The sequence below is a fragment of the Apteryx mantelli genome, chromosome 1, assembly GCF_036417845.1.
Source record: "Apteryx mantelli isolate bAptMan1 chromosome 1, bAptMan1.hap1, whole genome shotgun sequence".
Taxonomy (NCBI): Eukaryota; Metazoa; Chordata; class Aves; order Apterygiformes; family Apterygidae; genus Apteryx; species Apteryx mantelli.
The window spans coordinates 152,334,584-152,357,368 of NC_089978.1; the positions used below are offsets into that span (position 1 = coordinate 152,334,584).

Sequence of the window (22,785 nt, forward strand, 5' to 3'; positions counted from 1 at the left end):
CTGGAATCAGGCATTTATGATGTTTCATCTTTATTTTAAATCTGATTGTCATCTTTCTCTTTGGTGGTTTGTTCTCTTTCTTTTGATCTGGCACCATGGATGCTGATGATTACAGAGAGACATTCTTCTGTGTTTTCAGTGATCTGGCAATTCTCTACTGATCTAAGAAGTGGGGATTCTGAGGTCATGTAAATTTCTCACATGTCATCAGGTGCAGGCAGACATATTTAATGATAACTTGTGATAAAGTAAATAAGTTAGCCAAAAACATAATCGAAAGCAGACATGTAACATTTCTCTGGCCTTGCACAAATAGTGAAAATGGTGCCTGCTGCTGTCACCCAAATTCTGTATCTATCCATAAGAGCACTGATACAGCAGAAAGGGAGAGTCATGACCATTACTTCTAACACCATTTGCAGAAGGTGATGCTCTCTTAGAATGAAGCTTCTAATTAATACTGATCATTTTTGGAGTGATACTTTTCTGGTCACTATATAATCCTGGTTGAAGCAGCTGAGAATGGTGTGAAGGACTAAGTATTTTTGAAGTTTAATCAAATAAGTTATCCACTGACTTCTTAAATGTTTCCAGAGAGAAATGGACTGTCATAATTGCCATTTTTCTAACTTCATTTTTTTATTCCTGCCTCCTCAGATTTGCAGCTCCGTCGACACCTGAGTTTCTCAGAGGACTCTGACCTCTCCAGTGATGATATTTTAGAACGTTCCTCCCAGAAGTCCAAGCGAGAGGTAGGCAGATGGGGAATGCATTTTAGATGGAGCAAGCATCCTTTAAATCATAGGCTTAGAACCACAGCAGAAATTTGATGGATTAATTTTGTCATTATTAATGTTTCTTCTGTGGAGCTGGCTTTCCTGTAAGCTGGCTGGATGATCTACCTAAAATCAGCTAGTTTCACGAATATGAGCTATTCCCTGTTGTTATATGAAGGATTTGTTGTCTCACTGAGACATTGCTTTACAACTGAATATCACAGTCTGAACAGTGATATTTTTGTCCCTGTTGTGAGCATGTCAATGATCTATACAAAACAGAAATTTAATATCAGGAGTAAATTTCACTGACTCTAATGTAATTTCACTCACTCTAATGGCAAAAAGGTACCAATGAAATAGTCCTTTTTCTTGTTGTGAGGGTCTGATTTTAGGACATTATTTTACCAGCCTCTTTGATAGATTGATCTGATAGAATTCCAAGCAAATTACAGGCAGGAATGTTACTTTGCATGCATCAAGAACATAGTCAAGACAGATCATCCACTAAAAGGTAAGCTACAGGTTGCAGTTTTGCAACTCATACAAGTTTGCTGATTTTTTCCTGGCAGAAGAGGAAGTGTACAGTCTGAATTAGTATCTTTCCTTTTTGGAGAAAAGATGAGCTATCACCCTTCTCTCTCCCCGTTTGACCATGTTCCTTTTGAAAACTTGGTGGTTCATGGGTATTTCCATATGTCTTTTCCTATAGATAACAACTGTGAAAAAGAAATACATAGCAAGCCCCTATAAAATCCCAATATATAGGGATTGGTCTTAGCCTGGTGTTCTCATTCAGGTGTGGGCTAGTATGAACTCTACTTCTTCTGAGAAAGTTGTTTCTTGTTCCTGCACAAGTTTCCCTAGCAAGTGCAGTAATATTGTGATGTAAGCCATATCAATGGCTCTCTAGCCAAATAAGTTTCACTTTAAATTGTGCTTAAAGGAAGATATTGGAGAGAACAGAAGAGAGACCAGTGAATCCCTATAAAAGCCCAGGAAAAAGATATGTTTAGTTTATTTGCAATGTGGAAAATACATGGTGATAACTAAGTGCCTAAGTTAGTTGCTTTCAAATTATTTATTTCAATTTTAGGATGGCACTATTAATGCAAAAATAGGTGGAAAAAATGTGGATCAGCTAAATTTATTATAATGGGAAAGAACCCTTCTTTCATTCCTGAGATGTTCTAAGATCTGTCTAGCAGGGTGCATGGTTTGGAGGGATAAGTAGAGATTCCATTGACCCCACAGTACACTGAGGCCTTACTGGTAATGAAAAATGAAAAATGAGTTCCTTCTGTCCCTTCCTTGTGGGGCCTGGTTCACATGTTAAAAGTTTCATGAAGAAGAGAGTATCTCAGAAAGCACTGTCACAGACACCGTGGTCTGTGCCTCCAAACTCAAACCTTTCATCCAGTGTGCGGAAATCAGTCTCAAATGCCAGGATCTAGTTGATACTTGGCTCAGATGGCAAAGGTATGGAAGTATTGCCAGTCGAAATGTCATAGGAAATACTTTCTCTGTGTGTATATATAGTGGAATGAATTAGAATACCTAACAAGGTAGAGGAAGGAGTTGATGAAACAAGTAGGAATTTTCTGAGTTTACTTACCTCTCTTTCGATCTCTCTCCCTAGTTGGTATATATTTCTTCTGAGAGGAAGATAATTTTGTTTTTATTTGGTTCCTTTTTTTCCTCTGTCTTCCCCTTCCATTCCTCCTTGCATGCCGTCAAGGCGTTTCATGAGAAATTCTGCATTTTGCAAGAGATGCAGAAGAATGAGGTACCTGTGGCTAGCAGAGGACAGGCTTGCAGTACAAGGGGTTCAGATAAGACTTTATGAAGCTGCAGTTCTGCACTGTAAGCCCTTTCAGGAGGAAGCAGAGCTTCATTAAGGTCTATGCCTGCTCTCAAACTTGGGTATACCTTGATGGTCACTTTGTTTTCTGTGCTGAGCTACTTCAATTTAAAATGGCTTTTGCAGAAAAATATCTCATCACTAACATTATGGGTGATAGGCTCAGTGGCAGGTACCTGGAATCCTAATATTCAGAATATCTCACCAGCTCTGTTGAGGTGGTACTTTCTCATTTTCTCCCATTTGCTGTTGCTGAAGTCATGTTAAGAATTTCTTTGCTCAGCATCTGCCTATTTTCTAGAGGAGTGGTTTTTGAGAATGAATATAGTTATTCAGAGGGAACAGATCTGAAAACTACACTTTCTAGTTACAATGCATCCTGTCTTAAGGATGTCAAACATTTATGCAAACCTGGGATGCTTTGCTGTCAAAGGAAATGTGGCTGGACTTTTGGATTGACAAAACTGAGTTCGTACTGATTTGAGGTGGGCTTATGTATCTTAAGTTACAAACAACCTGTTACTTTTTATGGTAAGAATTGGCTTCCTGTGTGCCACATAACTTTTATGTGAATCCCTTCTCTAAACTAAAATCCTGCTTGTGCTGCTTTTTTGGTTATTGTAGTGAGCTTGCTTTCCAGAGAGCTTGCTCTGTTTAGCCTGTCCTTTGTGATCAGCAGTGGATTAATTCAGTGTTGTTTAGTGCAGTGTCTTTCAAAAGAAGCGTCCTGTAAAGAACTCCTAGCGTAATGCTCTGTGTTAATAGGTGTTTGTCATTGCGTGTGTTTGTCATTGTTCCCGTACAATTGTGGTATTTGTGATCAGACATGCATTTGCTACTACAGGTAGTCTGCTGGTTACTGAAGTTTGCATACATGCTTAAGTTGTTCTGTGGCTTTTCATTTGTGACTGTTTTTAGTTTATTGAATGTGAAAAAGCAAAATGCTGGCTGTTACCCCAGAATGGCACAATGCCCTCTGCAGTTCATGACACAAGGAAAGTACATCTCTCTTACAGACCCTAAGTAGTCTATTTGCCTTATTTTCTGGGTGCAGTGTAGCTTATAATGTCATTGGGTAGAGAAGGTAATGACTGTTTTGTTCCTTTTCGTTACTGAGTTGAGCTACCAGAGAGAATAGCCAGAACAGAAAATCAAAAAAATATATATATAGTTTGACAATGTTTAGCTTCTGATTCAGTCAGTACTGCTGAAAATGCTACACAGTGCAGCAACACTGAGTCAGTTCTGATGCAATGTCATAATTTTAGTTCCTCAAACTCTCTGGAGATTTTCTTTTTAGACAGAGAGATTCCGTTAATGTAGGACATGTAACCCACTCTGAGCCCATCTGATATTTCTCCAGTCACAAAGCAGTGAGGATTGTGATGGTATTTAAATGCAAATGATCATTTCTATTAAGTAAAGATCATTTAAAATCATGAAATAGACAGAACTTCTAGGAGAGGTGGTAAATCAGTCTGTAAATGTATGGTAAAAAGTAATACGTGATTGGGTGAGCAGGTTCGGACCAAGCATGCCCAGCATAAGCCATTATTCCAGATTTTAAGCCAAAATGTTGTATATGCATGTACACTTACTTCTTCAATGGACATTAAATCCAATGGGTGGAGATTATAGAGGCGAAAGAATCCCTCTAGAAGGGATTTCCAGGTTGAATGCATCTTCAAAGAGGGTCCCAAACCTAATGGCCTTCAGGAGGGCACTAGAAGCTTGATTTTGTGGCGGGAGTTCCATTGTGCTTAATCAGTCTGGGCCATCTTCAGCATTTGCACAATTTTATGTTGCATTTAAAAACAGCTTTGTTTTATTACTGTGCATCTGTTTTCAATGTTGAACTGATTTTGCTTCATTTTGTATGTTGTTTTTTTTCCTTTACCATTCCCCTTTAAAGTCGATTTATGTACCACACGCCTTGGCATTCAAGAGATCATATTCGTCAAAGGTAGTGTCTCCATTCCCACTAGCTGGCCATTGTTGCATGCATGTCCCTATATTAACCCATTGAATCCATAGCTACCCATCACATGTGCACTAACATCACAAACATTGACTGTGCATGCATGAGATGTCAGCAGACATGGGCAGCAAAATCTTCATAGAGGTTGTCTACCAAAAATGCATTAAACTCCAAATTCTCTGACTTCCTAGAGTGCATGCATTTATCAGTGAAAAACAGTTTACAGCTGTACAGAACAATGTGGATGAGCTTTGAGCTTCAGAATGAATTGGGTTGCTAGGCAGTTAAATATGTATGAGTATTCTTTTTAATACTTAGAATATTATTGCAAGTGAATTGTCACACTTCAATCAGTGTCCTTCACAGTTCTTTGGATTCACTGAAATCTCAGTGAAACTGTCTATCAAGCTAAAATCAAAAGATAGAAGTTGCATTTCTATTTCAGTAATGTTGCTGTTTTCTGAAATTCTTGTTGTCCTTTCTTCACAGTCCAAAAGTGTTAGGTGGGATAGGAAAGTCTCACCCTCTATGACTTTCCCTTCTGATTGGGGTGTCATTGTGGATTTTGTATTAAAAAAAAAAAGAGAGAGTAAAGCATTAACAACTTGGAGTTTTAACAATGGTGCTTGGTAACTCCCTTTCTGAGGAGTTTTGAATAGAGTTGTGGTCCTAGCTTAAACCTCTACTTACTGAGAACAATAAAACAGGGAGAGACTGATCGATGTGGCAGTGCAATAACTAGGTAAAACAAATTCAGGTTAGTCTGTATTAACATTTTGTCCTTTAACTTGACTCTCCATGGAGAAGATATCTTTCCAGAAGTGGAAGGCATCTGTTTCCAGCTGTCCCTTAAAGCCTATGTACGTGTATGTGAGAAGAGAGTTCTTTTCTTCACTGTAGTTACAGTTGTGAAGCTTCTTTGACACTCTCAAAGTCTATGAGAGGAAGCCTGCCTAGATTACAAAACAACCAACTAATATACCTGAAAAGATACTAAACTCCATTTTCAATAACAATTTACTTATTTTTAAACTAGTCATACTGGGAGAAAAGAAGAGGAGGAAATACCTTTCTATCGCTATAAACATAGCCTTTCTCCCTTTGGATGGCTTCTGGTGTTGTGGTAGTCTAGTTTTAGTTTAGGAGTTGTTTGCTTGTTTGTTTTACACTAGCCAGTTTTGTGGGGTTGCTCTTGAGATGGGATTTCCCCTCTCCCACCAGAACATCGCTCTGCTTTCAAGTCTCTTCTTGCCTTCTTGATACATAGAAAAATTGCACAAATTTATACAGGTAGTTACAACCAGTTATACCAATATAATTCCCAAATATGGATGTTATTGCTCCAGAATAAAATGGTATATATGGAGAGAGAGGAATACCAAGATAACTGCACTGGTCTAAATTAATTTCTTAGCTTGTGCTGCTATAACTGTTTCATGTAGACATGCTTTACTGTCTTCAAGGTGACCTCTTTATATAGTCACTATTATATTGATTTAACTAAATCCGTTTGGCTAACTCCGTTGAGAAAAAGAATAAAAATGGATTTGATCTTTGTGGAGAGGTTCCATATAGCAGTGGAAATCAGGGATAGGAGATTATATAAAGTCACAGCTTTGCAGTTGGCTTATATGCTTCTTCACTCCTGATTTGACCCTGAAATTGTTGCTCACTGCACTGTGAACACCTATGCCTATGAAAGCTTGACTTTTGACACAGCCATGGCAATGACAGAACACCTCTTACATGAGATTTTGGAAGAGAGAATGTCTTCCCTCCCCCAAATCTCTGGGCATGCAATTAAAATTTGCTTCTGTTTCTTCTTCCTTCAGAGAGCCTACACGGAAGAAGAACTGAACGCCAAGCTGACTCGGCGAGTACAGAAAGCTGCCCGTAGACAAGCCAAGCAAGAGGAGCTAAAGAGGTTACATAGAGCCCAGGTAGTGCCTCAGACTTTACTTGTCATGGCAGGAAATCTCTATGTGAAAGCACCATGATTCTGGCATTCTTAGTGTGCCAGAAGAGGATCCAGAGCCAGAACTTTCCTCTATTTCTACATGATTGTCACTGCTCTCACTCTCTCTGTCAAATTTGGTACCGTGTCACAAACATGGGAAGAATTGCTGAAACCTATCATGATAGTGTTAGAGCAAGAAAAATGGCAAATAATGACTGTAACACCTTTCTAGGTGGAGATGAGCAAAGTACCATTCACTGAATGGAACAGTGATAGTCAAATAATACCTGATGAAGCTGCACCAATGATGCTGCTGGATGAGGTGTTACCAGGTTAACCTTTCATCATCAGAGATCTGTTGGAAGACTGTTGGAAGACTGCTGGCATTGTCTGTCAGTGATAGGATTTCTCTTAAAACTTGAGACAGGGGTTCAGCTAACTGAATAGCATCACCTTCACTTTAGAGTATAGGAAAGTGGTTGGAGTTGTAGCAAATAAGTGAGTATCATGGTGTTTGTAAAACTAAGGGATAGGATACAGAGGGAGTCCCTTTCCTGCAGGGAACTGTAATGCTAGCTTCTGAAGCGCTGTATTGTTGGATGCAAATACTTGGTTTTGAAAAGGTTGATTTGGCTGAAGTGTCATTTAGAGCTGGAGGAGTGCTGCAGACAGAACAAGAGAATTGCTGTTGGTGAGTTTCTGCTTGTTCTTTTCTGAACAGATCATCCAGCGCCAGCTTGAACAAGTGGAAGAGAAGCAGAGGCAACTCGAGGAGAGAGGGGTTGCCGTGGAGAAGGCCCTTCGGGGAGAAGCAGGTATCCAACACAGCTTGGTTTGCTTTTCAGTGTTTTCTTACCAAATGCTTGTGCAATAGTCCATAGCTATTTGGATTTTAGAAGCAATTGGACCATTGTAGCCTAGATTCAGATTGTGAATTCATTCTCCCTTTTCTAGTATCTTTTTGAGGCCTTATTGTTCCTGTGTTTCTTCTAATCCTTGAATTTCCCTAATGGCAGAAACTAGTTCACTTGTCTTTGCCTGAGGCTTAGGAGGTAACCCTCCAATTATTAATAGATTAAAATGTCCATCTGACTGTTTCTGCATATTACTGCATATTCCAGCTAGAAAATTGCAGGGGTTTCCTAGCTGCGATTCATGTAAAGCTGTCACAGTAAGAGAACCCTGTTTGTATGTTAAGGAAGTAATTGTGAAATTGTGTACTTTCTCTATTGTGTTGGATTATCAAGGTAGTGTCCTTACAAGGGACCATCACAGAACATCTTCCTCACTGCACAGCCCAGCACACTGGCAACTTCTGACAAAGTTGTGCAGAGCAGAAATGCACACGTGTACTGAAAGGTATCCATGTCAAGCTGTTAACGGAATGTGTTAAATGTACTTGAAATTAAATTAAATGAGCATCACCTGATCTGGCAAAGTGTAAGAGTGGAGGAATACTTGGTTCAGATAATGCTGATAGTAGCATAACGGTTTGGAAAAAAGAATCCCTAAATACAGGGAGTCAGATATCCAACAGGCAAATGCAGTGTGCGTATATCTGACAGGTCCAGGATTATGCACCTGATTGCAAAGATCAGAGATTGGAAATTATAATAGTGGAACAGGTGTTTGGAAAATGATTTGGCTTGTTGCTTGGATTGAAGAGCAATCACTGTACCTGTGAAGATGGTAGTTGCTTAAGCAATGAAGGTTCACCAGAGGAAGGGTCTGGTGTAAGTTCCCACCAGTTACTACTTGGCCACGATTAGTTGTTTCATGTTCTGTAAGGGTATGGCAAAGCAGCAGGATTAAGTAGTTACCAAAGCAAATGAATACTACAAGTGTGGAGAACAATCTTGATCACTTCAGTAGTTTTGTGATATGACTGGCTTTTTTATTTGTGGGTTCAAAAAATAACCTGATACAAAAAGTGTTTCTCTGTGGTGGTGCCTCTTTCCCTGTGCTGTGTATTTCTGTGTGGCCCCCTCTGTTCTCTGGCCCACCAGTTACTGCACTTACTAACACCCCTTCTCTTGTCTCTAATTCTTCTTTTCCTTTTTTTTTCTTCTCACCTGGAAGTTCATCTTGATTATTCACCTGATAAATGACATTCATGTAAGACATGTCAGCACAAGTGAGAAAGCTTAACAGCTGAGAGAGTGTTCTTCACCATAGCCTAAGAAATGTTCAGAGAGTGCAAAAATGACCCAGAGTAACAGCTGATATTTTGTATGGAAGACTGCAACTCTTGTATACCTTGCTTCTCACTCACAACTCACCCCAAAAGGACAGTCTTACTTGAGCTTGTATATTTGTGATTTTCTTAGCAGCATTATGAAATCATAGGCCCCTCTTGCAAAATGGGAGAATCTCCTTCTTCAGTAAGTCTCTAGGATATGCTTTGCTGCTGGCAACATGTTTCCATCAAAAGATTGTACATCATGTTTACAGAAGCTTAACTCCATCATAAGGAACTCACCAGCCTCAACTCTTCCAGTTATTTCAGGGGGTTAACAAGAAACATATTCTGTTCAAAAAAAGACATGTTCTAGCCTGTGTTGCCTGAAAACACAAAATTAAAAGTGAACTCCATCCTTCACCTCTCTAGCCACTCTTGCATGGACATTTTACGTATGTTTGTAATAAGATAGCTGGATTATTGAAGTCTGTGACTTCACCCTCCATTGGTACTATTAATTTCTTCCTCTGATAACCATTAATTATTCAGGAAATCAGCATAATTTTCTTCTTATCTGCATTGCATAAGATAGTGACCTAACAGTGACCACTGCGTTCAGCAGTAACATTGTGCAAAGGTGTGGAGTCATGCTCTTGTCTCTTGTGAGCTCCTCCCCTTAATGAAACCTTATAAGCAGAAGCTGAAAAAGGGAAGGCCAGTGTATAAAGTGTTGTGATCTGAAGAATATCTCTTTCTGTTTAACAAGCTTGTGCAAGGAGAAGAAATGTGGGAGTTATGCCTCTTCTGTACATACTCTGTCTTCATAAATAGAGGATTGCAATGCCAGTATCAAAGTAATGGCCATCCCATAGGCAGCAACCAGTATTAACTATTCTTGGAGAAGATATTGCACTCTAATGAGTGGATTATTCAGCTCCCCTCTCAGTAGGGAAAGAAAAAATCCTAACTTTATTCATTCACTGACTTGTGCAACTTCAAATATAAAGTTTTGCATATTATTATTAGGGATTTCCTACTACTAGGTACTTGAAAATCCTGACAGAAGAAACAGAATTTTGTATGTTTTAATGGTTCTTTTCTTTTTCTGTTGTGGAAAATGATAAACAAGACCATATGAAATGCTTCCCTATGCCATGTATCATCTTTGTCATGTTGCCTGTCCTCTCACTAAAGGATTTCAATTTTTCCTTAGGTATAAGTCTTCCATAACTTCAGCTGTTCATATCACTTGACGTCTGGACCTTCTTCCATTTTTGCAAAAACATTTTTCAGTTGGACTGTTAAGAACAAAAAACAGTACTGTAGGTAAGAACATACTTAGAATGTACCTAGAAAAACTTTGCTTCTATTTTCCATCCATTTTGCATACACCTTCATATGTTCTTGCCAGCTGACTTACACTGAGCAGACAATTAATAAATTGTTCACAGTGATGCCCTGCTGTCCGCCTGAGAGATTATAGTTAATTTAGATCTTAGCAGTAGGTACAAATAGCTCAATATTCTTTCCAGGAATTTCGCTCATTATCTGACAGTTGTCAAGATGGAATATGCTATATGATGATACTAGCTATTCAACTAGTCAGACTCAGAAACATCTTGGAGGTCATTATCAACTTTAATAAATAATTGCACCTTCTTGTCTACCTCTTTGTCTCTTCATTTTTTAAACTGGCTCAGCCTCAGGCAAGCCACTGTTGGCCTTTTGTTCTTCTGCAAGTGGAATGCTTATTCCAAAATTTAGTTTATAATTTAGAAAATCATCTTACACCCTATGATTACTTACTTTCCTGAATATGTTCTCTGTGATTATCTTTGAAAATCTCACCCTCTGGCAGTTAGTTAAAATGAATGATCTGGAGTGTAAGCTCTATTTCAGGTGACAAGTTTGTCATATACAGGTGGTTTAAGTTTTTGTCATCTCTTCTTTTTCTTCTTCTTTTTTCCCCCTCTCTTTTGCATCGTGGCCAAGGTACAGTAGGATAATCACAAAGAAACATTCTCCCATTTTTCTGCAGTGTCCTGGTGGAAGAGACACCTTGAATAAGATCACTATTAATGTAACAATGCCTTGTATGATGGTGCATTCACCTGTTTGGACATGGTGATGACTTTCTTTTCCTGTGTGGATTTTACATCTTTTTCAATTATTAACTTGAAAAATATGTCAAGTCAGAATTTCTTGAACCGTCTTTTTTCTCCTTTGTCCCCCTTTAGCATAAACTTTGATAGCCATTTTTAGGAGCAGGGAAAACTTCTACTGTCAGATCAATACTCAAAATATAAGAGCCACCTCTTTCCATCAAGTGAATCATATGCATTGGGAAATGGTGCTTTCAGTACTCCCATATGTCTCTTCCACAAGGAACCATTATACAGTACTATGATTACTTAATCATAGTAACATCATTACTTGTGGTGTACATGTTTCTCGCGGCTGTGTAGGTACAAACTGTCTCTGTTTCACACACTTTTGTGCAGGTTCTTCCTTCTCTAACACAGATGCTGCATTAGCACAAACACCCATACCCATCTTTCTACCCTTACACATTTGACATTCATGTCAGCACTCAGTCAGTGCCTCTCATTCGTGTGCTGTACGCATACATCCTCCGCTCACTCACCTCCAAGAAATCAACCCTTACTGCTGCAACTCCTTTGCTGCAGCTGACCCACGAAATTACAGTGTTTCCTTCCAACATATTGCTCAGCGTGGAAGCAACAAGAATAGTTCTTCCTTTTTCAGCAAGAGGAAAGACATCAGTGTCAGGTACTGGTACAGACTGAAATAGGTGAAGTGTGTCTCTGGGTAGACTTGATTTTTCTCATTAGAAGTCCTTGCCTGCCTGCTGGGAATTTTCTCCTCATCTTCCCAATATATATGTTTATGTGAGATATCTTTATCTATAGAGGTATAGATATATAGATATGAATATTTATATGTAGAGAGAGGGATGTATGAATACACGTGTGTGTGTGTGTATACACACACATACCTGTGTATAGCTGCATGGTTTCTTGTTTGTCTTTTATTTTTACTGTCTGTCTGTACATCTCTTTCTCGTATATTGCTTTGATTGTGTGGGGCTGGGGTAACTCAATAACTCTGTCTTCACCAATTCCTTGTTGTAGACTATTGGGGAGAATCTTATTACAGTGACCTCATCGACTTGCATCTGGGTGGTATGTATAGCTGAACCTCTTGCTGACACTAACCCTGCTGACACTCCTCCCCACCCCTCCCTTCACCTACTTCTCCCATCCTTGGCTCACAAAACAAGAAGAAACAGTCCTTGCACATGACTGATTGGCTATAGCAGAACCCCTTTTCCAGCTCAGGGAGAAGAGATGCTGTCATACTCCACAAATCATTTGTAAGGCTCCCTCTTCTCTTTTCCACAGTGTTAATTATTTCAGAATTTGTTTACCATTTTCACACCAGCCAGCTTCCCTCCTAGCAGTGGAAAGCCATTCTGGTTTTTTGCTTCTCCTTTGCAAAGTCCAGTTCATCCAAATCCTCTTTAGGAAAATATTTTAACACAAAGGGAGAAGTAGAACTGATCAGCTCCCAAGAGCTAACAGCACTCTAAAGGTTTAGTCATGCCATTGCCTCCCTCTTCTACTCCTGAAGCTCATTTGCTTCTTCCAAAGAAACCAGTGTTTTGATGAGTTAACAAAAAAAAAAAAAAGCTCCCTCAAAGGACTTAGAAAACACTTGTAGATGAGTGATAGTTCTTCTCTCTTCTTTTGTCTTATTGTAGGGGTAGGAGGGAATCTACTGTTAGAGTTCCAGTCAATTTTCGTACAGCCCATTTTGCATCATTACACTGCTAAAAAGCTTCTTGTTATGTTATTTTCTTTGCATCTCATTTAAGTGCTAAAGACACATTAGACTGTTTAACTCTTTTTTTCACATACGGATTATGGTCATCAGTTATCACTCTGCATTATAGTTTTCCTTTCTTTAATTAATGCTACTTCCTGAATCCCTTAATAGGTGGGTAACTTTTGGGTTGTAAATGGCATTTATTTAGCATTTGCCCATCCTGATAATTAAAATTCCCTTCTTTGCTAGTTTAGTCACCCTGAATTTATTCTTGTAGACTTACAATGGACAAATATGTCAGTGGATCCAAGAGAAAGCAAACTCTGCTAGGTTGCTTTGTCATCTGAGGGTCTCATTTCATTTGTCTTTAAGAATATAAAGTTGTTAAATCCAGACTGTGCTTTTGTTGAGGGAGTCCATTACAGTCCAGATCCTCAGATGAAATATCCATACACTCTAGGCCTGATCCAAGGCAGATCACAAGAAGTCTTTCTCGTTGTTGTGGTTGTTGTTGTGTATTTGATCTTTGAAATGCAATGTTACCCAAGTTTTTAACTGTCATTTTCTCTCCTCCTTCATGGGCATTGCTGTCCCACATAGTATCTATCTGTTGCTGCCTGTTGGGAATGACTCCAAATTGTCCTAACACAATAGGTTGTTAGTTGATTATATCCACTTCCGTTAGGAATATCCACCAGAATTCAAGTTTCAAAATGGAAGACTTTTCTCCTTAGTAGGCCTAACTTGTTGCCCAGTTCCCCTATGGTAATTTTCATGTGATAGCCCTCCTTAGCCCTGTGCTTCATTTGCTGTTCAGTCTCTCTATGTTCTTTCCTGAGATACCTTCTGCAGAGAGACTTTGAAACCCTCTTCCTACTTATGCCCATCAGGGCAGGCCCACACCCTCATGAGCAAGCATATAGTAGGAGCTGTAAAAGGGTTGATGCTGAGTTACACTTTAACAGATCCTTATCCCTATCTAATGCTATTTTCACTATACCTCTCCCTCCTCTCCCTCCTTCTCCTCCTAATGCCTCTTTAGAGACAGCAGTCCCATCAAAATTACTAATGATGGCTGTAAGAAAAGCAAAATAATCTTTACTTAAAGGGACACTGTCACTTCAAAAAATTACTGTGTTGCAGAAAATCTCAAACAATTAAAAATCAAATTTACTTTTCATCTTTTTTACTTGTTTGCTTTTTCCATTTCTCTGAGCTCAACAGTCACTCTAGAGTGGTCATTTTCAGTCTTCTGTTGCAGGCTGTTTTCCTTTATATGGTGGCTCGGTCACTTCGACTTTCAACAGTCAGAGACAATGTTCACATTTTTTAAAAATGCTTGATGTATTTAAAAACTATAGCAAGTCTACTCAGATCTCAAAAATATCTTTTTCTAAACAAACTTTAAAAATACGATACTGGGCAGTATCCCTTTAAATGCAATGAATCAGTATAGTCTGCTGGATTTCTGCTGGATTATGTGGCTTTATAGTTTGTTTTTGTTGCCTCTGTAATTTGCTTTATGTTTGCTTTTGAGGCTGCCAGGACACTTTTGCCAGAATGTATACATTGCTCTGATGATACTTGGCACTGTTTGGTGGCAGATGTAGAGCTCAGCTCTGAGGTTAACGTACTTGGGCAAGCTGCTGCATCTGGGTGGAGTGCCATTAAAATCCCTGGGGCACCCTGTGGCTGGAGGGTCCTGCTGAGCACTGCAAGCAACTAGGACGGCTGCGTGGATTAGTAATGCTGCTGGCAATTTGTGTCTCAGGCATAGGCAAGGCTCTAAAGTCATGCGGTCAGTAGAATGCTAAGCAAAATCACACAGATTCTTTGGAAAGTCATCTTAGGCCTGTAATCATTTTTGAGAAATCCGTTATTGGTTTTGAGTGATAAGGGCATTTTATTAATATATTTAGGATTTTCTTTGCACTAATTAGAGTTGCATTTCATTAAGTTGTTACAGACTGCACAGCAACTTCTGCAAGGGAGTGGTAACTTCAGATGTCCTGGTCAAGTTCCAATTTGCAAGATTACAGATCGCTATCCTAACTACCCCTGTTGTTCTGCTCAGATGCCGTAATCCTCTCTTCCTGTTCTAAGATATCATGTACTGTTGCTGTAAAGCAGATGTTTCTTTTCACAGTGCAGATGGTCACATTTCAATTCTGAGTAATTATTCCTATGCATGTATTATATAGTATATGCAGTTATGTTAAAATAACATTACAAAGGTTGCAAAGTCAGCTGGAATTAAGATTGTGTATTATGTTGATTTATCAACGGATTTAGAACCTTTAGATCCACTGCAGAGAAGTCTGCCACTTGCCCTATGGAGCAACTGGTAGCAATGCTAGGTTGTCACCCTCTCTAGATCCTCATGGGGGGGAATGGGACACGCTCAGTGGATTTCACAGATATTGGCTGCCAGCTGCAAAATGGTGAGACTTGGAAAACATGGATTCTGTGCCAGACACTGGAAGGATACAATGCTGTGGTGGATACACACTTGTTGTCCCTTTTAGTCCCTCTTTGCAGACAATCCTTGTCCTAATCCTGTCTTTTCCCATCCATAGCTCCTTATGTCAGTTCCATTTTCATTCTCAGTTCCAGTTTCTGCTTCTCGGGCATTTAATTTTAACCTCAATCTTCTTGACAAAGAAATACTAGTATATCTACCTTTCAGACCTCCTGTGCCTCTGCAGTAGTTGTTCCTAGTCTCTCACTCCTGCCCTGGTGTTCCCACCAAATCAGTTCCCACCGTCTCAGTCCCTGCCTCTGACTTTCTCCCCCTGGTTTTGGGACTCTGCTCCCTCTTCTACCTGGCATTCTTTGTCCAGACAATTCTAGTCCATTCCTTCTCAGCAGAGCTGTCTTCTCCCTCCACCCCTTACCTCTTTTCCCCCTTTTCTCTCTCCCTTCTCCTTTAGTTAGCGCTCTTAGTCTCCTTGCTTAATGAGTCCCAGCCTCAGTTACTCCTTCCCCACCAGTTCCTTGTCCCGGTTTACTCCTCCTCTGCCTCTGGAAGGTCCCTCCTTTGTTCTTTCTGCATTCAGATGAGGAGCTTCCTCTTCCGTGCACCCAGCAGGGAATCATTGAGGCAACAGCCCAGCACTCCAGTCCTGCCTAGCCCTTGGCTGGGGCATGCTGGGGCAGACAAGAAGGATGTAAGGAAGAGAGCTGGAGTGTTTGATAGTGCTGTTTTCAGCCATTTCTTCCTTTTGACAAGATTTTTATGAACTTCAGGTAAACAGGGAAAAAAAAGCTTGCCTGTGTTTTTTAAAATTCTTTGTACTTTGTTTAAAGCATGCTCTACTAGAACTTCACTTTTTATTAGCTTATTTAAAATACTTGAGCTGATTATGTCCTTTAAAGTCCTGCATATCTAAATCTACAGGATCTGAGTCTGACATGCTGAAGTGGGAACTGTCCTATGTCCTGTGGTTGGCAAACACAGCTCTCCTGGAAGAGGGTTACAGTTGTAAGATAAACATTGTTTTCTCAGTCTGCAGCTGCTTTTGACACTGAAATTAATTGGTAACAAATTTTCTTTACTATGAATTTGGAGCAGGAAAGAGCATTTGATAAGCAGAACATGTTAGGTGCTATTTGAGAAATCTTGTTAGGTGCTGTAAGCAAACAATCGTCGTTTACCTGCTTCTTTCTGCACAGTTCTCGCAACTGCAACACAAAACCTAACAGGCTTGTGAAGCAGGACCAGTATAGGAATGTACCAGTTCTGATTGCATTTTGAAGTGCTTTGAGGTCTAGTAGAAGGCAGAAGACTTCTGTGTGTATTCTGCTCCAACTATTGCTTTTCCTGTGATTTTTTTTTTTTTTTTTTTTTTTGGCTCTCTTGTTCGGTTTGCAGGACAATTCAGTGGTCCCTGAGTTCTCCCCAGCTTTCTGCTGATCGTACTTTAGAGCATATTGGTTTTGGCGTAGTTTTAGTAAGCTGTAAGTTTAAGTCAGATGCCCTGACTGATGTATTTATGGGGTAGTTGTGAGAATCCTTGCCCTCAACTTTCTAAGACCTGCAGTTGTGTGGATGTTATTCTACAGTTGGGAGGTGGATGTTTTGCATATCCATGCTGTTTTGCAATCCTGTTGTTGAACAACTTCACCAAATAGTAAAGTTGGAATGCTCTATTTTTCAGCTCTCCAGTTTCTGAGCATAACTGATTATTAAAGAGTGTGAAAGAGGATATTTTGTGTGATCAGTACACAGTTTGTTTTACTGATCTCTGCTGGACTGATCCTTATTTTAAGCACTGAGTTAAAATTAGAGCTCTTAGTCTGTCCCCTGAATGGGTGATGCAGATTATGAGTAGAAAAAACATTTTGAAAGCATCATGTTCTTAGCTTGTGAGGCAAAGTGGTGCATGAGGTTAGCCTGAGAGCTGGATTTCCTGCCCAGTGTTGCCATGTGCTTATTTCCAAACTGCCCTGGTCAGCCAGCAGTATACAAATTAAAGCCCTTGGATACAAGGCTTGCAAAGGATCAGATACCATTTGGTTTGTGGTATATCTGCTCAAGTCACTTTTATTTGCAGTGGCTCACCGTTTCTAAGAAATCATCACAGCTCTCATACCATAGGGCATGTGCAAATAATGGGATTGATAGTGAGTTGTCACTTGGGGATAACAATGTCTGCCACCCTAAACTTACCACTGTGCTTTCATCATCCTGACTGATCATTTTTGCTACTGTGCTTGAGATTATGAAGGAGTATTTTGTAGCTACAGCAGAAAAGGACAAAGCAAGTCTGAAGTATTTCTCTTTAAACAGCGAGAAAATAAAAAGTAGAAAAGATGACAATGGTCCAGTGTAGCCTGTGTAACAAAAAACAATGTACAGTGAAAAAGGTGTGTTTTCTTGGTAACTGTGAAATTTCTGTTCTCTGTTTTGAAGAGGTTTAGGAGCTATGGCATTTATTCTTGGTCCAGCTCTTGGTTTCAACCACTGTGGCAAAGTCTTCAGTCCCTCAGGGGTACTGTGCCAAAGAAGGTCTTTCCTGTTTAAATCAGAGACTGAACATGGTTGCATGAACTCCTTAAGATCTGGGAAATGCTCCTTTTCATGGAGGTGAGATGATGCCAGTCGCTTTATTGATGCTACCTTGCTAATCTGCAAGGCAGAGCTTGCACCCCTCCGCGAAGTTCAAAACATGCAGGAGCTGGAGATGCTCCTTTCCTCAAAATGCTGCAGCTCCTGGCTCTGTACCAGTCACCCTGGGTGCCTTTCTGAATTCCTCTACACACTGTCTTTGGTACCTGGGCTATGGGCTGCTGACCTCTGCTTTGAAGGTTTTGCATAGATTTCAGATAAGTTGGCATGTGGTATTGAAAGGAAACAACAGGTGATTAATACAATCTAGTGGTGATTTTGCCTCTGTGGGGAAAAAAAAGTGGTAATTTTCTGTCCACAAGCTGTGGTCACACTTAAGACTCTTGCTGACAGCACAGAGAACCCAAGAAGGGAATGGCCACAGAAATGGTTCTCTTCTCTTGCCCTTCAGCTCCTTGTGAATGAACTGCATCAGCAGGGCGGTGGGTGGCTTGTGTTGCTGCTTCCTGCAGCTTGCTGTCTATGCTGTGGATGAAGACCTGTGTCTCCAGACCTGCCCTGGATTTTTTACCCAACTTATTTTTTGGTGGTGGGGAGGATTTAAAGAGAAACTTTTTTTTTCTTTTGCTTGACAAGCAAAAAAGCATCTGGCCTTGACTCCATGGCCAGGAAAATGGTCCTTCAGTGAAGATCATGTTTTTAGTTTAATGGGCTCATAAGGTGGTGATTTCTCATTTCTAGGGCTTAGCTCTGCTAACAGTAATGAGAAAGCTGTACTATATGCTGTAAATTTCATGTTGGCATTGGGAGAAATAAGAAGACATGTAAGGATTTACGTAATGTAATAGGAGAAGAAGTAAAGGCAAGATAGATGAGACAATTTTAACACTTTATTGTGGATCTAGATATTGTATAGGTGTCCTTTTTAATGGTACTGGCCAGGGAGTTCAGCCTCTTCTCAGGATTGTCTTTAAATAGAAATGCACAGTGAGAACTCTTGCTGTATAGTTGTATTTTTTTTTAATTAACATCAGCAGGAATGTGAATGATCTGATGATGCACTCATTATCTAAATGAATCAGCTGCCTAAAGGAATGCTTTTTCCATTTATTGGGTGATCTTTTTTTTCTGGTTCTCTGTTTATGAAATTGTTAAGAGGCCTTTTCTTGAAAGAATTCATCTGAAGGGATAATGAAATATGTGACATGGAATACACCTAAGGATTTGTTATTGTCGGTGTAAATCTTTCTCCCTTTCAGGAAATATGATCAAATATTTTTCCTCTTAAAATTAGAAGATCCCTATTTCAGTCTGTTCATATAATCTGTACCACTTGTATCAGTACTTTTACTAGCAGGGTGCTGATTTTCATGACTGTCATCTTAGAGAATTTTTTAAAAATATATTTAAAGTTCCACTACATTATATATTTTGTAATATTTTTGACTTCAGATTATGGCACTTTTTAGGGCATAATAATTGATGTAGTTTCACAGTTTAAGAGAATCATAAGAGGTAAGTTTTCAGGTTGCCCTTTACTCATGTTCATGATCATGTAACCTGTGTTCACTGATTGAGCTATAATTTACATCTGAAATACTGAATATAACATTACTGTTCATACTGCAGGTTATGTTCATTAGCTTACTGAAGAGCAATATTAACATTTTCAGTAGCAGGACTGTTACAGATACCATGGACTCTATAACTTGATTCAAGGACACATTTTCCTTAGATGAGAGTGGGAGGATTGTATTTCTACCAGAAAATAGGACAACTAGGAGCAAAAGAATAAAACACAATTGCAGGGAGGGGGTTCCTTATTACAAGAGAAAAATAACTGTCTTCTGCTGTTTAAGTCCTGTGGCTTTGTACTGGAGACCAAAGTTTGTATCTTGTCTCAGGATCTGACCCTTTGCTCACTGATGACAAGTTAGTTGGTTGTGGCCATGTCACACTGAGATGAATGGTATATTCAGATACTAGGTATTTATTTTCAGATCAGGTGGGGCAAATTGTGAATTCCTCACCGAGACATCCATAGTTTGAAATTTATAAATATAGCTGTGTTTGAGTTAGCAGGCTCCCCCCTCCCCACCCCTTCCCCCCAGTCTGAATGAAATCTCAAACCCTGAAAAATTGAAGCAGATTTTCCCTACAAGTTACATTCCACCTCCCGACCCCCCAAAATAACTGTTACACCAAGTTAGAAAATAAATGTTGAATAAGATAGGATATGAAAGAAAATAACATAATAGGTATCTTGCACTAAATGCTCTGCCTTGTGTGAAAGCTTATTCTTCACAGTGGGTAGCCTGTACAGTTTGGGGGCTTCAGGTATTTTTGGTTTGGTTTTGCTTTTTTAACCTAAACTTATGAAATGGCAATCATAGGGAAAAAAGCCCTAGGATTTTTCATTTTAAATGAAGTTGGAAAATTCTAAACAACTAGAATTAAGGTTCTAGTACTGTCAGCTAATGTTGATATGATGCTTTATTTGTAATTATCATATGGTCAACTGTGGAACCTCTCCTAATGTTGTCCCTTCCTACTCCCAGTACAGAAGCTTCTTCCTGTCTGAGAAAGCCATGCAGCTCAGGCACGGGATTTGAAGCTGATGTGCTCTCCCTCTTGCTCCAGTGTGTCCTCCATGTGCTGGTCTAGTTCTGTGATGGTCCCTTCTAAAGCCCTCCCAGTTTGCTGATAGTCCAGACTTCTATAAAGCTGTCTCCTAACTGTAGATATCAAGCTCTGCGGACTTCTCCAAATTATGAATTATTATCATATAATTGTTGTGGAGTTTATGCCTTTTCCCTGAAATGCCTTCCCTTTTTAAATACAGTTGTGCACTGAGAGTAGTAAGTGTTTCATTCTTCTAGTTTTGATGTTTCAGGCTCATCACCTTTTTGGTGCATATGTTCTCCTGTAAATTAGAGTGATATTGGTTATTTCCTGCTATTTATCTCTGTAATGTAAAGTGCAGCTGAAAAGCAAATTCTCAGTGTTAAAACAGCTGAACTGCTGTAGAGATGAGAAATGTTTGCCCTTCACTGAGTGATAGAAAAGATGAAAAAGATTCAGTAAGTCACTTATAACAGGACTTGTAGGCTTTAAAATGTTTTGCAAAAAAGAAAATGTCAAGGGACAGCTTTAAATTTACCATTTAACTATGCAAAGCTCTTAGTTGATCATTCCCCACACAGGCCTTGATGTGAAACATTTTTTTTAATCCATGTAAACACTGTTTGCCTTCCAAGCACCGTACACCTATTGAGTACATGTGTACTCACCATACATGACACAGCAGATCCTGGCAGGCTGGTTCCACATTAATCAGATTCTCCCTTTAATGTCCCCCATGTGAAGGGATTATTTTCCATTAAAAAAGGCACTTTCACCATAAGTGGATGCTGCCAAGGTGATAAGAACATGGTCCTGATAAACCTTTAAAATAGGGTGGCTGTTCACAGCTGGTGTCCTGTCCATGCAGGAGAGACTTTTTGAAACCCTGCTTGAAATGTGACAGTTATCAGCAGGAGTTAACTATTCATCTCTGCTCATCCTGACATCTTGTTCACAAATCCTTTTGCTAAGGACCATATGATTGAAAACGTGTATCAGGAAGAAGTCAACAATAACCTCCTGCCTGGTAACTGTACAGCTCAGGTAGAGTTCACCAGTACCTCAGTCTACCTCTTATCTGTTACCTGTGCTTATGAGGGACATTATTCATCTGTAGAGTGTATCCCTTGTTTCTGCTTCTCCATTTCTTGTATTTTTTTCTTTTCTTTTCTTCTTGTGTTTCCTTTCTTTCTCACTCTTATGCTTTTTGTCCTTTGCTTGTCTTTTCTTTCACCCCTTTCCTCCTCTTCCTTTCCACTTCCAACTTCCTCTTCCTCTCCTGCCTCTTCCTCTTCCTCGTTTGGTCCTATTGAAGTTGAGCCCAATGCCGGGACACCACGTCGTAGACCTCTCTCCTTCTGCCCTTGCTGTGCCCATGAAGGTAATGTAACCTCACACGCTCCCCATTCTTCTTGACCACGGCTGGGTTGTCGTAGCAGTGCTAGTCAGCTAGTGATCACAAGGCCCCCGTCCCCAGCCCCTTTCTTGCTTTTTCCCCAAACCAGTCTTCTCAGTAGCACCATGGTAACCAGCTTATATGAGCCAGTGGCAAGATACTAAGGTACAGTATCCCTTTTTCTGCTTCAAGTTCTGGTAGGGAGGGAGTAATGACTGGGAGGGACATTGGGCAGCAGCGATGGGAGCAGTAACATCACACTTGAAAGTTTCTGTTTTCATTTGGTCATTTTAATTTCTCTATTCTGCGTAAAAGGTATCTGGAAGGTGGGGTGAGGGAAGAAAATCTCTTTCTTTAAATGGCCTTTTAATTAGTATGTATGGATTAAAGGAATACCGTCTCTTTATAAAGACTGACTTGCAAAACATCCCTGAAGTTTAAGAACCAACAAACCTTGAGCCAGACCAGTCTTCCCTGATCTGCCTTGCTGAGTGTATTCTTTAACTGTCCCAAATGGAGTTTGCCATAGAGTTTCCATTGCCAAGGCATGGGGGAAGGGGGTTGTTCATGCGTATTCATGGTGTAATTTTGCTAACCACTTACTCTGCTTTCCATGGTGCTCCCTCACATCAATTGTCAGCGCTCCCTCCCAGGACCTCCCATTATTCCTCTGCTCGTTGGCTGTTTAAAAGTAATTAAGTATTTCATAGGTCAGTAGCGTTGTGTTTTTGGCTTTTCCTTAGAGGCATTTGTTTTCTATACATCCTGCCATCAGAAAGGATGGGGAGACTTCCCAGTGCTTTCATGGCGCCACTGCACTGGACATCTGCATGTACAGTCTTCCCTCTTCTGTCGCCACATGGGCATATTGTGCAGAGATGCTCAGAAAGGAATGCTTGCTATAAAATCCAGAGAGCCAGAGGCTCTCAGGGTGGTACAACTGGGGCTGGTATTTCCCAAGGGTGTACTATTGCAATTTTTCAAAAGCAGGTATTTTCAAACTAAGCTACAGTTTAATAGGAATTTTAGGCTCTCCTGTATTTACCTCCAGTGCAACACTTCTCTGAGACCTTAAGGATGGAGGCAGGGCATAGGTATGAGT

The 22,785-nt window shown here is 39.9% G+C and overlaps 1 protein-coding gene across 1 annotated transcript in view; it reads left to right on the forward strand.

The window, feature by feature from the left end:
- MICAL3 (microtubule associated monooxygenase, calponin and LIM domain containing 3) overlaps nt 1-22,785 on the forward strand; it is a 165,867-nt gene that overhangs the window by 135,589 nt on the left and 7,493 nt on the right. The window contains exons 30-33 of the mRNA XM_067306880.1: nt 658-752; nt 4,550-4,600; nt 6,448-6,555; nt 7,294-7,387. Of these exons, the coding sequence (XP_067162981.1) occupies nt 658-752; nt 4,550-4,600; nt 6,448-6,555; nt 7,294-7,387 (348 nt within the window). The remainder of the gene's footprint in view (nt 1-657; nt 753-4,549; nt 4,601-6,447; nt 6,556-7,293; nt 7,388-22,785) is intronic.